This window comes from Sapajus apella, unplaced genomic scaffold (genome assembly GCF_009761245.1).
Source record: "Sapajus apella isolate SASKATOON/1434 unplaced genomic scaffold, GSC_monkey_1.0 scaffold97, whole genome shotgun sequence".
In the NCBI taxonomy this organism is placed as follows: domain Eukaryota; kingdom Metazoa; phylum Chordata; class Mammalia; order Primates; family Cebidae; genus Sapajus; species Sapajus apella.
This window is the reverse complement of record NW_022437037.1, coordinates 2,180,711-2,195,299: the sequence shown is the minus strand read 5'-3', so window position 1 is coordinate 2,195,299 and position 14,589 is coordinate 2,180,711. Positions and strand designations below refer to the sequence as shown.

Below are 14,589 nucleotides of genomic sequence, written 5' to 3'. Positions count from 1 at the left end.
CAAAAAAAAAAAAAAAAAAAAAAAAAAAAGAAAAGAAAGAAAGGCTTTGGTCTAGCTTAGCTGTTGGCCAGGGTGTACCCTGGAATCACCTGTCGATTGAAGGCTCTAATTTGCAGATGTGTGGCCTGGTGGCTATGATTGTAGCCGCCCCCCACCACTTTCTCTTAAACTAAAATATAACATACATACAGAAAAGGGCAAAAATCTCTTTTTTAAATATTAGTCAAGTGCAGCAGTGAGCCATGGGGAGACAGTAGAACAAGGACTTCAATATGTAACTGACTGTGAGTAATCAACTGAGGTAACGCACTGCCTTTGGGCCAGCCAAGAGCACAGAATCTTCAGGCACAGCTTGATGAATGTTTAAAGGTGAACACACGCTCATGACCAGGAACCAGTGCTGGTTCAGAGCTCTGTGGTGACTGATAGGGGCACATATTCCTTTGTGTCCGGCTCCTCGCACTCCACACTGTTTGTGAGATGCATCCAGGTTGCTGCAAGGAGCAATGGTTCATTCTTTCCAGATGCTGTGTGGTATCCACATATGAATATAAAACAGTTTAGTTATCCATTCTACTCCTGATGGACATTAGAGCTGTTTCCACTTTGGACTGATATAAATAGTACTGCTATGAACACTTTTGCACGTGGCTTTTGGCATTTATTCATATGCATTTCTGTTGGGCATTGATACGGTCTGGCTCTGTGTCCCCACCTAAATCTCATCTGGAATTGTAATCTCCACGTCTTGGGGGCGGGACCTCATGGGAGGTAATCAGATCACGGGGGTGGTTCCCCCATGCTGTTCTCATGGTGGTGAGTGAGTTCTCACAAGATCTGTTGGTTTTGTAAGGGGCTTCCCCCTTCATTTGGCTCTCATTCTCTCTCCTGCTGCCCTATGAAGAGGTGCCTTCCACCATGATTGTAAGTTTCCTGAGGCCTCCCAGCCATGTAAAACTGTGAGCCAATTAAATCTCTTTTCTTTATAAAGAATTTCTTCATAGAAATTGGGAATTTTACAGGACAAGTGGCTCACACCTGTAATCCCAGCACTTTGGGAGGCCGAGGCAGGTGGATCACCTGAATTCGAGACCAGCCTGACTAACGTAGTGAAACCCGTCTCTACTAAAAATACAAAAATTAGCCGGGCATAGTGGCAGACGCCTGTAATCCCAGTTACTCAGGAGGCTGAGGCAGGAGAATCACTTGAACCCAGGAGGTGGAGGTTGCAGTGAGCCTCAGCTCACTTGAGCCTGGGTGAAAGAGCAAGACTCTGTCTCAAAAAAAAAAAATTGGTAATTTCTTAATAGCAGTATGAGAACAGACTAATACAGGCATGTAGTTAGGAATGGAACTCATGGGCCATAGGATATTTGAATGTTCAGCTTGAGTAGATATTGAGAGTAATTTTTAAGGTAATTTTCAATTTATACTCCCACCCACAGCATATGGAAGTTCCTGTTGCTCCCACAACTTTGCTAATTCTTGGTATCAACGGTTCAGTTTTGGCCATTTTATTTTTTGTTTTTTATTTCTGGTTGACTTGTCAGCAGGAAGTTTGTTTTTTTTTCCATTGAAAACTTTCGGCCATTTTAGTGGGTATGCCGAAGTATTTCTTTGGAGTTTGAATTTGCATTTTCCCATTGACTAAGATGATGTCAAGCACTTTTTCAGATATTGTTGGTTATCTGGATATTGTCTCTTTTTATTGAGAGGGAGTTTTGCTCTGTCACCCAGACTGGAGTGCAGTAGCACAATCTCAGCTCACTGCAACCTCTGCCTCCCAGGTTCAAGTGATTCTCCTGCCTCAGCCTCCTGAGTAGCTGGGATTACAGGTGCCCGCCACCATGCCCAGCTAATTTTTGTATTTTTAGTAGAGACAGGGTTTTACCATGTTGACCAGGCTGGTCTGAAACTTCTGACCTCAGGTGTTCTGCCCACCTCAGCCTCCCAAAGTGCTGGGATTACAGGCGTGAGCCACCGTGTGGATATTCTCTTCTGTAAAATTCTTAGTTAAGTCTTTTACTAATGTCCTTTCCTCATGGATCTGTAGGATTTCTGTTTATAGTCCAGACACCAGTCCTCTGTTGGATATATACGTATTATAAATATCATCTCGAACTTTATGGCTTTTCTTTTCTTTCCCTAAATGGTATCTTTTGAGGAAGAGAAATTTTGATTTTTTTTTTTTTTTTTTTTTTGAGATGGAGTCTCATTCTCTTGCCAGGCTGGAGTGCAGTGGCGCGATGTCAGCTCACTGCAACCTGCACCTCCTGGGTTCAAGTGATTCTCCTGCCTCAGCCTCCTGAGTAGCTGGGGCTACAGGCGCACACCACCATGCCCTGCTAATTTTTGTATTTTTAGTAGAGATGAGGTTTACCCACGTCAGCCAGAATGTTCTCAATCTCTTGACCTGGTGATCCGCCCACCTCAGCCTCCCAAAGCGCTGGGATTACAGGGGTGAGCCACCATGCACAGCTAAGAAATTTTGATTTTAATTAAACCTTTTATTTATTTATTTATTTATTTTTTGAGATAGGGTATCGCTTTGTTGGAGTCTTGCTCCAGGCTGGAGTGCAGTGGCATGATCACAGCTCAGGATGAAACGATCCTTCCACCTCAGCCTCTCAAATATCTGGGAACACGGGTACATGCCACCACACCTGGCTAATTTTTATATTTTTTGTAGAGACAGGGTTTTACCATGTTTCCTAGGCTGGTCTCAAACGCCTGGGCTCAAGAGATCCTCCTGCCTCTGCCTCCCAAAGTGCTGGAATTACAGGTACAAGTTACCATGTCTGGCCTTAATTAAATCTAATGTACCAATCTTTTATGATGACTACTGCCTGTTTCCTGTTTAAAGAAGAGGTTAAAATTCATTTTTCCCACAGGGACATCCAACTGATCCAGAATGAGCTATTGAAAAGACCATCCTTCCCCACGGCTTTGCAATGGCCATGATAAGTCAGGTCACCATAGGCATGTGTGTCTTGCCTGCGTTCTGAAAGTCCCATAGGTGTCCTGAACCGCTAAGAACTTCCAGCCTGACAGGGAATCCTGCTCTCCTCCTCACCTCCAGCCAGTGCTGGCTCCAGGTTTTAGCTCCTTCTGCTGTGCATCTCTCTCCTGGCTGACCCCGATGGCCCCTAACTGGTCCCCTATCCTGTCCTGCACTCTTTCCTCCTCCAACCCCTTCTCCTCCCTGCAGCCTAATGACTGATCACATGCTCTCCCACTGGACACTGGGCCTGGGCACTGTCCCTGGCCTCCCCCGTCTCTCTTCTCCCTGCTTCCTCACTCCAGCTACACTGGGCCTCTCTCTGTCAAACTTCCCATCAAGGCCCTTCCATATGCACCTCCTGGTGGAACTGCCTTCTGCCTTTTCTAAGTCCTAACCACGCCTCCATGTCAGCAGAGCCACACTCTCAGACAGGCCTTCCCTGTGGCTCCAACCTACATCTGCCGCACCACTGTACTCTCATAACCAGTCTGTAACTATTTCCCCGTGTAATCATTTGTTTTGCCTGTTTTTCTTGCCAGACCTCAAACTCCAAGCAGCTAGGCACTATGGCCATTTCTGTCTCTGCCGTCCCCTAGCCTGGGTTGGGATGGCCATAGGGTCATGGTTCCTCAGTGTGGGGAGGAGGCAATGGCCTGGATTTACCTTTGCAGAGGAACTGCAGGATGGCCGTGGTGCCGTCACCACACACCTCCGGCGGCGGGTAGACCATGGTGGAGGCGTCAAGGCTCAGCATCTGCAGACACAAGGGGAAATCGCTTTACCGTACAGTTCACTTCACTACCAGCACAACCAGAGACTACCTGATTTCCTTATCAGTTTGTGTGTTGCCTGTCCTCTCTACCCAGCAGGCACGGCAGCAGCGTTCCCAGTACCTGGGATGGCTGCAGGCAGGCAGCGAACACTCGGTTCACTTTTTAAAAAATTTTTCTGAGACAGGGTCTCACTCCCATCACCCAGGCTGGCTCGACCACTGCAGCCTTGACCTCCCCAGGTTTAAATGATCCTCCCACCTCGGCCTCTCAAGTAGCTGGGACTTTAGGCACATGCTACCATGCCTGGCTAATTTTTTAATTTTTTGTAGAGATAAGGTCCTGCTATGTTGCCCAGGCTGGTCTCAAAGTCCTGGGCTCAAGCAATTCACCTGCCTCCCAAAGTGCTGGAATTACAGGCGCGAGTCATACACCAGGCCTCTCAGTTTACTTTGGATAAATACATAAGTGAGTGTACAAAAGGAAATTATAGGAGAGCATACAGAACATGATTCCACTGGCTGAGTGTGGTGGCTCATGCCTGTAATCTCAGCATTTTTGGGAGGGAAAGGTGGGAGGATCACTTCAGCCCAGGAGTTCAAGGCCAGCCTGAGCAACATAGTGAGATGCCCCACTTTTTTTAAATTCTTTTTTCTTTCTTTTTTTTTTTTTACTTCTTTTTTCTATTTAAAAAAAAAGAATATGATTCTTCCTTTTTCCTTTGTTAGATGATATATTCATATACTTTTGCATTAATATTTTATAGAAAAAAATTTGGAGGAATATGTATCAAACTGAAGTTTCCTCTAAAAGGAGATTCTGAGTTACTCTCTACATTAAATGTTATTTATTTTTTTTGAGATGGAGTCTTGCTCTGTGGGCCAGGCTGGAGCGCAGTGGTGTGATCTTGGCTCACTGCAACCTCTGCCTTCCAGATTCAAGCAAATATTCTGCCTCAGCCTCCCAAGTAGCTGGGACTATAGGCACATGCCACCACGCCCAGCTATTTTTTGTATTTTTAGTAGAGATGGGGTTTTATCAAGTTGCCCAGGCTGGTCTTGAACTCCTGACCTCACCTCGTCCTCCCACCTCGTAATCCACCCACCTCGTCCTCAAAAGTGCTAGGATTACAAGCTTGAGCCACCGTGCCCGACTGAAATGTTTAATATTTGCATTTTTTTTAACAATATACAGTATGACTTTTTAATTATGTAATGACAAAAGTTTGCCGGCACACACATGCAGATGCCTCCGTGTTTATCAAGCCCAGGAAGCAGGGGCCTGAGCTCACACCCACAGAACTCCCCCTCTGTGGTTGAGTTACGTTGCACCCAGTCTCCCCCTGCCAACCTCTGATCTCACCGAATGTGGGCAGGAACGGATATCCTCTATGCCTGGGTGTCAGGGGAGTCCTAGAAAAGGAGAAGGCCTGGGAAGCTCTGATTTTGCTGTAGCACAAGTGGCTGGGTGGGAAAGGCGGCTCCAGCCCCCCAGCCCTGGCCAGCACAGCCCTCGCACAGTGGGTGCTGAGTGAACACGCCCTGCACAGCAGAGAGGGAGACCACCCCAGGGAAGAGGAACTCACTGCGCAGATGCTGAGGTCCCGACAGCAGAAAACCCCATGCTGGACACCCAATCTGGAGCAAATGAACCCCACATGGGTGCTTAGTCACCATCAGTAAAACGTGGTGACTTAAGGGCATGGACTCTGGGCTACGCCAGAGCACGGATGCTGGCTACAAGCCATGTGTGGCCATTTATGGTTACATTTTAATTAACTGAAAATAAATCAGATTTAAAGTTTGGGTCCATGGCTGGTTGCAGTCACCACATTTCAAGGGCCCAGCAGCTACAAGTGGCAGGGGTGGCCGTGTTGGCTGCACAGATCATACAGCATTCTCATCGTGGGTAGCAGGAGCAGCGACTGGACATTGCTGTGCCAAAGACACCACCCTGGCTTCAGATCCGGCCATTGCATGCGGGCCCCTTAGTGTCGTGGGGCTGCGGTCCCCTCATAGCCAAACAGGCAATGTTACCATCCTGGCATGCTGTTGGGTGGGTGACATGTGTGACATCTTAAGAAGACCCTGCCCACAGGACAGCCTGAGCTCAGAATGGTTCTCTCATCCTAAAAGGAGATTTGTTTGAGCCGGGCGTGGTGGCTCATGCCTATAATCCCAGCACTTTGGGAGGCCGAGGCGGGCAGATCAAGAGGTCAGGAGATTGAGACCATCTTAGCCAACATGGTGAAACCCCATTTCGACCAAAAATACAAAAAAGTTAGCTGGGCGTGGTGACGCGTGCCTGTAATCCCAGCTACTCAGGAGGCTGAGGCAGGAGAATCGCTTGAACCAGGGAGTGGGAGGTTGCAGTGAGCAGAGATTGTGCCACTGTACTCCAGCCTGCAGACAGAGCAAGAGTCCTTCTCAAAAAAAAAAAAAAAAAAAAAGGGTTTGTCTGAGGTGCCACCAAGAAACTCAAAAGATTTGTTTTTTTTTAAAGGAATCAAAATAAAACGAAATGTCCAGGTTGGGAGTGGTGGCTCATGCCTGTAATTCCACCTACTTGGGAGGCCAAGGTGGGACGATTGCTTGAGCCCGATATTGAGACCAGCCTGGGCAACACAGTGGACCACATCTCTACAAAAAATAAAAAAATTAGCCAAGTGTGGTGGGGCATACCTGTGGTCCCAGTTTCTTGGGAGGCTGAGGAGGAGGATCTCTTAAGCCCGGGAGTTTGAGGCTGCAGTGAGCTGATTGCCTCACTGCACTCCAACCTGGGTGACAGCATAAGACCCCGTCTCAAAGAAAAAAAAAAAAGATTTGCCGGGCGCGGTGGCTCAAGCCTGTAATCCCAGCACTTTGGGAGGCCAAGGCGGGTGGATCACGAGGTCAAGAGATCAAGACCATCCTGGTCAACATGGTGAAACCCCGTCTCTACTAAAAATACAAAAAAAAAAAAAACATTAGCTGGGCACGGTGGCGCGTGCCTGTAATCCCAGCTACTGAGGAGGTTGAGGCAGGAGAATTGCCTGAACCCAGGAGGCGGAGGTTGCGGTGAGCCGAGATCGCGCCATTGCACTCCAGCCTGGGTAACAACAGTGAAACTCCGTCTCAAAAAAAAAAAAAAGAAAAAAAAAAGATTTAAGTGTCCAGAGCTTGCACTAGATGTCTGAGGATGCTTTCAGGATAGGGAACATGTGCTCTGAGCTGTGTTGTCTAAAATGGTAGCCACTAAGGACCCACGGCTATTTAAATATAAATAAATTAAAATTCAATGAAATCAAATTTTCAGTTCCTGGCTAAACACACAAGCCACGTTCCAGGTGCTCCGTAGGTACACATGGCTAGTGGCTGCTCTGGACAGCATGGTCACTGAACATTTCCATCACTGCAGAGTTCCAGTGGGCAGCAGAGAGGACAAGCCGTGTTGGCCTGTCTCCCCAGCCAGCCCTTCCTCAGGTAGGAGGGCCCCGGCTGCTGAGGTTAGCCCTTCCTCTGCTGTCTGTGCTCACCTGCCCACTCTGACACAGATGCCTCTGCTTGGCAGGCTGGGCTGGCTGAGAAAGGGGTCTACTCCAGGCCACTCTGGAATGCTGGCCAGACTGCATGTCATCATAAATGGAGAAGTCCCTGTTCCAGATGCCGAGTGGCCCAGAGGCGGGGAGCACAGGCGTCAGCTTCAGACGGTCTGGTTACAACCATCTCTGCTGTCACTGACTGCGTGGCCCTTGGGCAAATTTCTTAAACTGCCTATGCCTCAGTTTCTTCATCTACAAAGTGGCACAACAGTATTTGCCTCACAAGACTTCTGTGAGGATTCAGGGAGCGATTCCAGGTCATGCCCAGCCTTAGAAAGCAACAGATAAATGTGAGCCACCTCATCAGCATGAGCGTGAGAGCCACCTTCCCTGAGCAGCTGCCCCTGTCAGTGCCTGTCATGGGCTGACCTGTGTCCCCCTCCCCAGTTCATATAGGTATGTGGAAATCCTAAACACCCCCGTACCCCCACCCACTCCACGCAACCCCCATCCATCCCCACAATCCCCGTCCCTCAGAATGTGACTGTATGTGGAGACAGGGTCTTTAAGGAGGTAATTAAGTTAAAAGGAGGTCATTAGGCTGGGCCCTAATCCAATATGACTGGTGTCCTAAGAGGAGGAAATTTGGACATGGACATGTACGCAGGGAAGACAAGGTGAAGACGCAGGGAAGACAGTGCCTATGAGCCAAGGAGAGAGGCCTCAAAAGTAACCAGCCCTGTCAACATCTTGATCTTGGACTTCTGGCCTGTAGAAATGCCCTGACCTGGGCTCTGAGCCTCCATCCCAGCGGCTCTGTCCCTCCCTCCTCCTCTCCCTCCCAGCTTTCTGGGCCCCATATCATGCAGGCTCAGCAGCTTCCAGCCTGTGCTTCCCCACCAGCTGCCTGCTGCACCTAGGCTGCCTCTGTTACCCAGGTCTACTCAGAACCTTTATTTTTTTTGAGACAGAGTCTCACTCTGTTGCCCAGGCTGGAGTGCAATGGTTTGATCTCGGCTCACTGCAACCTCCGCCTCCCAGGTTCAAGCAATTCTTCTGCCTCCACCTCCCAAGTAGCTGGGGCTACAGGCACCCATCATCAGGCCTGGCTAATTTTTGTATTTTTGTAGAGATGGGGTTTCACCATGTTGGCTAGGCTTGTCTTGAACTCCTGACCTCCGGTGATCCTCCTGCCTCGGCCTCCCAAAGTGCTGGGATTATAGACATGAGCCACTACGCCCAACCGGAATCTTTTTTTTTTTGAGACAAAGTTTTGTTCTGTTGCTCAAGCTGGAGGGCAATGGCATGATCTTGGCTCACTGCAACCTCTGCCTCCTGGGTTCAATTGATTCTCCTATCTCAGCCTCCCCCAAATACCTGGGATTACAGGTGTACACCACCACACTTGGATAATTTTTTGTATTTTTAGTAGAGACAGGGCCATGTTGACCAGGCTGGTCTTGAACTCTTAACCTCAAGTGATCCACCTGGCTTGGCCTCCTAAGTGCTGGGATTACAAGCATGAGCCACTGCGCCTGGCCCAGAAATCTTATTCCTCCTTCAAGGCCTGGCTTTAATACCACAACTTTTTATTTTTTACTTTTTTTTCTCCTTCAACTTGTATTTTAAGCTGAGGGGTACATGTGCAGGATGTGCAGGTTTGTTACAAAGGTAAATGTGTACCATGGTGCTTTGCTGCACAGATCATCCCATCACCTAGGTGATAAGCCCAGCATCCATTAGTCATTCTTCCTGATGCTCTCCCTCCCCTCAGCCCCGCCCCGACAGGCCTCAGTGTGTTGTTCCCCACTGCCAACTTTCTTAAAGTGTCAACCTCATCTAGATTCAGCATTCATTCTTCTTCACTATTTTTTTTTTTTTTTTTTTTGAGACGGAGTTTCGCTTTTGTTACCCAGGCTGGAGTGCAATGGCGCAATCTCGGCTCACCGCAACCTCCGCCTCCTGGGTTCAGGCAAGTCTCCTGCCTCAGCCTCCTGAGTAGCTGGGACTACAGGCAAGCGCCACCATGCCCAGCTAATTTTTTGTAGTTTTTAGTAGAGACGGGTTTCACCATGTTGACCAGGATGGTCTTGATCTCTTGACCTCGTGATCCACCCGCCTCGGCCTCCCAAAGTGCTGGGATTACAGGCTTGAGCCACCGCGCCCGGCTCTTCACTCTTAAAGTATGTTTTTCTGTCCCTATTATAGCAGCAAAAGTCACATAATTACGAATGTTCACACATCGGCCTCTCTACGAGCTTCCAAGGACCATGCCTTAGGATCTGTGTGACCCTGGCACTCTGAGATCAGGGCAGACACTCAGGAATGTGAGAGAGGGGAGGTGGGCAGGCCAGAGAGCACCCCAGGCAAAAGCAGCTTCCTACTTACCTCCAGGGTTCGAACGTGAGCCAGTGTCTGCGGCAACCTCTGGATCTCGTTTCCACTGATGTTGAGGGTACGCAGGCTTCGAAGCTCCCCCAGGGTGTCTGGAAGCTCCTTCAGCTTATTGTCTGCAGAGACCCCAATAGCACAGCTCAACACCCCAAATCCCCATCACCAGCTTCCTGCCTGATGCCTGCTGGAAGCCACTGTGACCTCTGGGGCACACACTGGGTCCCAGACCCTGAGGTTTCATAGGATCAAGAAGGTGGCGTTCTAGTTCAAGTCTCACTCCACCAATCACCAGCCAAGAGACTTTAGGTAACTGACTTGGTCTCCCTGGGCCAGTTTTCTCATCTGGAAAATGGGGATGACACTACGACCCAGCCTCATAAGAACATGGGGAGATTGGAGGTTCAGGGAGATGATGTGTGAGGTCCTCTGCACGAGGCCCCTCCTACTGTAATGACTGAGCAATGGGGCGCCACTGTTATCATTACTCATATGTTCCAGTTGATAAACTGAGGCACTCTGTGCAGGAATTACTTAAGGACAGTGAGGAGACGGGAAAGAGCTGGGTCTGGCGAGGCAAACGCTCCTGTGGTAAGGCGCCTGTGCAGTGGTCTTGGCTCTGTCACCATCTCACTGGGTGGTCTTGAGCAAGTCACACTCACTTTCCCAGGCCTTATTTTCCTTATGTGTAAACTGGGGATGGCACCACCGCCCTCAGCCTGCCCTGTGGACTTCTCGGGAGGCTCGGCGCGTCGCTGGAGGTGGAAGGGCCGCTCAGAACCTTACTGCGGCTCCTTGGGAGCTCTCACCCATCAGTCCACTACACTCACCATTATAAATCCGAGTGACTGAGGCTCAGGGCCCAGCTACCCACTTCCCTGTAAGGTCCTGGCTCAGGCCTGAGGAGTCACAGGAACCCTCCAGACAGGCTGTCTCTGGTTACCACGTAGATGGCTGACCCAGCAGGGATCAGTCCATTTACAGCAATCCCTGGAGGCTGGCTGCCCTCCTGCTCAGTGGCTCCCAGGTGAGGCAGCCTTTGGACGGCCCAAAGCTGATAGAGGGTCACACGGACGCGGCTTCCTGGCTCCTACCTTTAACGTTGAGAGTCTGGAGCTGGGTCAGGTTCCCAATGGAATGCGGGAGCTGCGTCAGTTGATTCCTTTCCACATTTAAGACCTAAAACAGAGGAAGAGGTGACACGAGAACCCACACACAGACCACAGTGACGACCCCTGCACCCCTCGCCCTGCCAGGCCAGGGCACGCAGGTACTATACACACAAGCCCTCATCTCCTCCTGCCGGCCCTTGAGGAAGATAGACATTTTTAGATTTCCACTGGAGATAGGAAACAAACTGAAGCTCGGGGTGGTTAAGTCATGTGCTCAGGAGAGCACAGCCAGGCCTTGAACCCGCTTCTGGCAGAGGTTCTACCACTTATACCGACCACAAAATGCTCAGTAACTGCCCCACCATGAGGAAGGGAGGGAGAAGGAGAGTACAGATTCCGGGATCTGGGGAGGCAGCACAGGAAGCTCTAGCTCCCCCAGCATTAAGGAAAAGGAAGCTCAGCTGCCCCAGGCTGTGTGATCCGCCCAAGGCCTCAGGCCAGCAGTGGTGCTAGAACTGAACCAGGGCTTACTGGATTCCAAAGCTGTGCTCCCTCCAGAAGGTGGCACCTCGAGGTTAGCAGGTCAACAAGATGACACACTAAGTAACCATTAAAAACAGATGCAATGGGGGCCAGGCACGGTGTAATCGCAGCACTTTAAGAGGCCGAGGTAGGCAGATCACGAGGTCAGTTGATCGAGATCATCCTGGCCAACATGGTGAAATCCCGTCTCTAACTAAAATACAAAAAAGTAGCCGGCTTGGTGGTACACACCTGTAATCCCAGCTACTTGGGAGGCTGAGGCAGGAGAATGGCTTGAACCCAGGAGGCAAAGGTTGCAGTGAGCTGAGATGGCACCACTGCACTCCAGCCTGGGCGACAGAGTGAGAAAAAAAAAATACACATACAAAAAGTCCTATACCAAGGTATTTATTGTGGCTCAAAGTGGCAGCAATTGGTTGGGCGTGGTGGCTCACACCTATAATCCCAGCACTTTGGGAGGCCAAGGTGGGTAGATCACTTGATGTCAGGAATTCAAGACCAGCCAGGCCAACATGGCGAAACCCCATCTCTACTAAAAATACAAAATTTAGTGGTGCACACCTGTAATCATAGTTACTGGGCAGCTAAGGCGGGAGAATTGCTTGAACCGAGGAGGCAGAGGTTGTAATGAGCTGAGATCATACCACTGCACTCCAGTCTGGGCAACATAGTGAGACTTGGTCTCAAAAACAAGTGGTGGTGGCTGGGCACAGTGGTTCATGCCTCTAATCCCAGCACTTTGGGAGCCCGAGGCGGGTGGATCATGAGGTCAGGAGTTCAAGACCAGCCTGGCCAAGGTGGTGAAACCCTGTCTCTACTAAAAATACAAAAATTAGCTGGGTGTGGTGGCACATGCCTATAGTCCCAGCTGCTCAGGAGGCTGAGGCAGAGAATTGCTTGAACCTGGGAGGCGGAGGTTGCAGTGAGCCAAGGTCCCGCCACTGCACTCTAGCCTGGGCAGCAGAGCGAGACTCTATCTTAAAAAAAAAAAAGCAGTGGCAATTACTACTGCTCTGCCACATGGTTTCTACGTGACCTTAGGCAAGCGACAGCCATCTCTCTAGACCTGTTTTCCATAAAATGCAAGTGAAGATGTGACCTACATGGGGTGGGGAAGGTGTTCATTCAAATCACTCCTTGGTCTTCTCCACACCAGGCAGTGCTCTGTAAAGCACTGCAGAGGTTAGCTGGGGAGACGGGCAGCGAGCCAGCAGACATGTAATTAGGAAGGACAGATTGCAGTCTTGCTCTCAGGAAGTAAGCCAGGTGGAGACAGCAAATAAGGGGCATCCACTGAGCTCAGAGATAAAGGATGTGCCTCACAAACAGCTCCAGGAAAAGTTGCTCAGGCAGAAGGCAGAGCCCTCAGGGACAGGCCCTGCTGGGGTGGGGCATGGAAGTACAGCAGGTTTTAGGAGCTGACTATAGAAAGCCAAGGAGCGAGAGCAGGACAGGAGGGGTGACAGAAAGGCAGAGCCCACCATATGGGGTCTTCCGGATCCTTGCTAAGAGAGTGGATTTCAATCTCAGTGTGGCGGGGGTCATTTCCTCCTCAGTAATTTTTGTTGTTGTTGAGACAGAGTCTCGCTTTGTCATCCAGGCTGCAATGCAGTGGCATGACCTTGTCTTGCTGCAACCTCCACCTCCTGGGTTCAAGAGATCCTGCTGCTTCAGCCTCTCGAGTAGCAGGGATTACAGGCATGCGCCACCACACCCAGCTAATTTTTTAATTTTTAGTAGAGACAAGGTTTCACCATGTTGGCCAGGCTTATCTTGAACTCCTGAAATCAAATAATCTACCCACCTTGGCTTCCCAAAGTGCCGGGATTACAGGTGTGAGCCACCATCCCCAGCCAATTGCCATCACTTTGAGCCACAACAAATACCTTGGTATGAGGTGGCAGCTGTGAGGAATCCACAGATAATGTCAGGTTGGACCTGCGCTGAGCTATTGCTGAAGGGTTAGAAGAAAGATGTCAGTCAGGGGACGGAATTCACCATTTTTAAAAGGCAGACTCACTGGGTGCTTTTTTCCTGTAAAGCTGTGGAAGCTCATGATGAAATTCCAAAAAGGACATGCCAGAAATATGGTTGAGAGGCACACACAGCGCAGACCACAAGGGCCGGGGCATCTGCTGGGTGTCTTAAGAGCCAAGGGGATGGCCAGGTGTGGTTGCCCACACCTGAAATCCCAGCACTTTGGGAGGCCAAGGCAGGCGGATCAATTAAGGTCAGGAGTTTGAGACCAGTCTGGACAACATGGCGAAACACCATCTCTACTAAAAATATAAAAACTAGCTGTGAGTGGTGGTGCATACCGGTAACTCCAGCTACTAGGGAGGCCGAGACAGGAGAACCGCTGGAACTCGGGAGGCAGAGGTTGCAACGAGCTGAGATGGCGCCACTGCACTCCAGCCTGGGCAATGCAGTGAGACACTGCCTCAAAAAACAACAACAAAAAACAAAACAAAAACAAAAAAACAAAAACGAAGAGCCAAGGGGAAGGTGGAGCTGGCGCTAATGCAGCTTCCACTGGCTAGGGCCCGGCCAGAACACACCAGGCTCAAGTGACTGCCTGGTCTTACTAGGGCCATTCAAGGTGGGTTTTTCTTTCTGCAGCCTTACCTGGAGGGCAGTCAGCTGCCCCAGATCATCCGGAAGGGCTGTCAGCTGATTATCATGGAGGTCTAGAACCTGTAGAAGGAAGGCCGCCATGAGTCGCCAAGAGAGAAAGTCCCTCAGACTCCCAGCTCCAGAGTGGCGAGGAGGGGCTGGGGCCACCCCACACCCAGTGCTGAAACAGAGTACCCCAACTCAGCGGTGATCATTCCCGTCTCGTTCTCCTTCTCAAACCATCATACCATTTTCTTATTTTATGTATCAAATATTTATTTTTACTGTTAATTGAAAAACTATGCTATGAAACAGTATGTCTAGATATTTATATGTTAAAAAGAAACACCCCATAGTATAAATATATATTTGCATAGAAAAAAGACTTTCAAGGCCGGGCGCGGTGGCTCAAGCCTGTAATCCCAGCACTTTGGGAGGCCGAGGCGGGTGGATCACGAGGTCAAGAGATCGAGACCATCCTGGTCAACATGGTGAAACCCCTTCTCTACTAAAAATACAAAAAATTAGCTGGGCATAGTGGCGCGTGCCTGTAATCCCAGCTACTCGGGAGGCTGAGGCAGGAGAATTGCCTGAACCCAGGAGGCGGAGGTTGCGGTGAGCCGAGATCGCGCCACTGCA

At 49.8% G+C, this 14,589-nt stretch overlaps 1 protein-coding gene across 7 annotated transcripts in view; it reads right to left on the bottom strand.

The window, feature by feature from the left end:
- Positions 1-14,589, bottom strand: part of LRSAM1 (leucine rich repeat and sterile alpha motif containing 1) — a 50,850-nt gene that overhangs the window by 29,046 nt on the left and 7,215 nt on the right. For all 7 annotated transcript variants that reach the window (XM_032257299.1, XM_032257302.1, XM_032257301.1 and 4 more), the window contains 4 exons: positions 13,963-14,031; positions 10,777-10,861; positions 9,680-9,801; positions 3,665-3,755 (listed from right to left, as the gene is read on the bottom strand). In XM_032257299.1, coding sequence (XP_032113190.1) covers positions 3,665-3,755; positions 9,680-9,801; positions 10,777-10,861; positions 13,963-14,031 — 367 coding nt within the window. The remainder of the gene's footprint in view (positions 1-3,664; positions 3,756-9,679; positions 9,802-10,776; positions 10,862-13,962; positions 14,032-14,589) is intronic.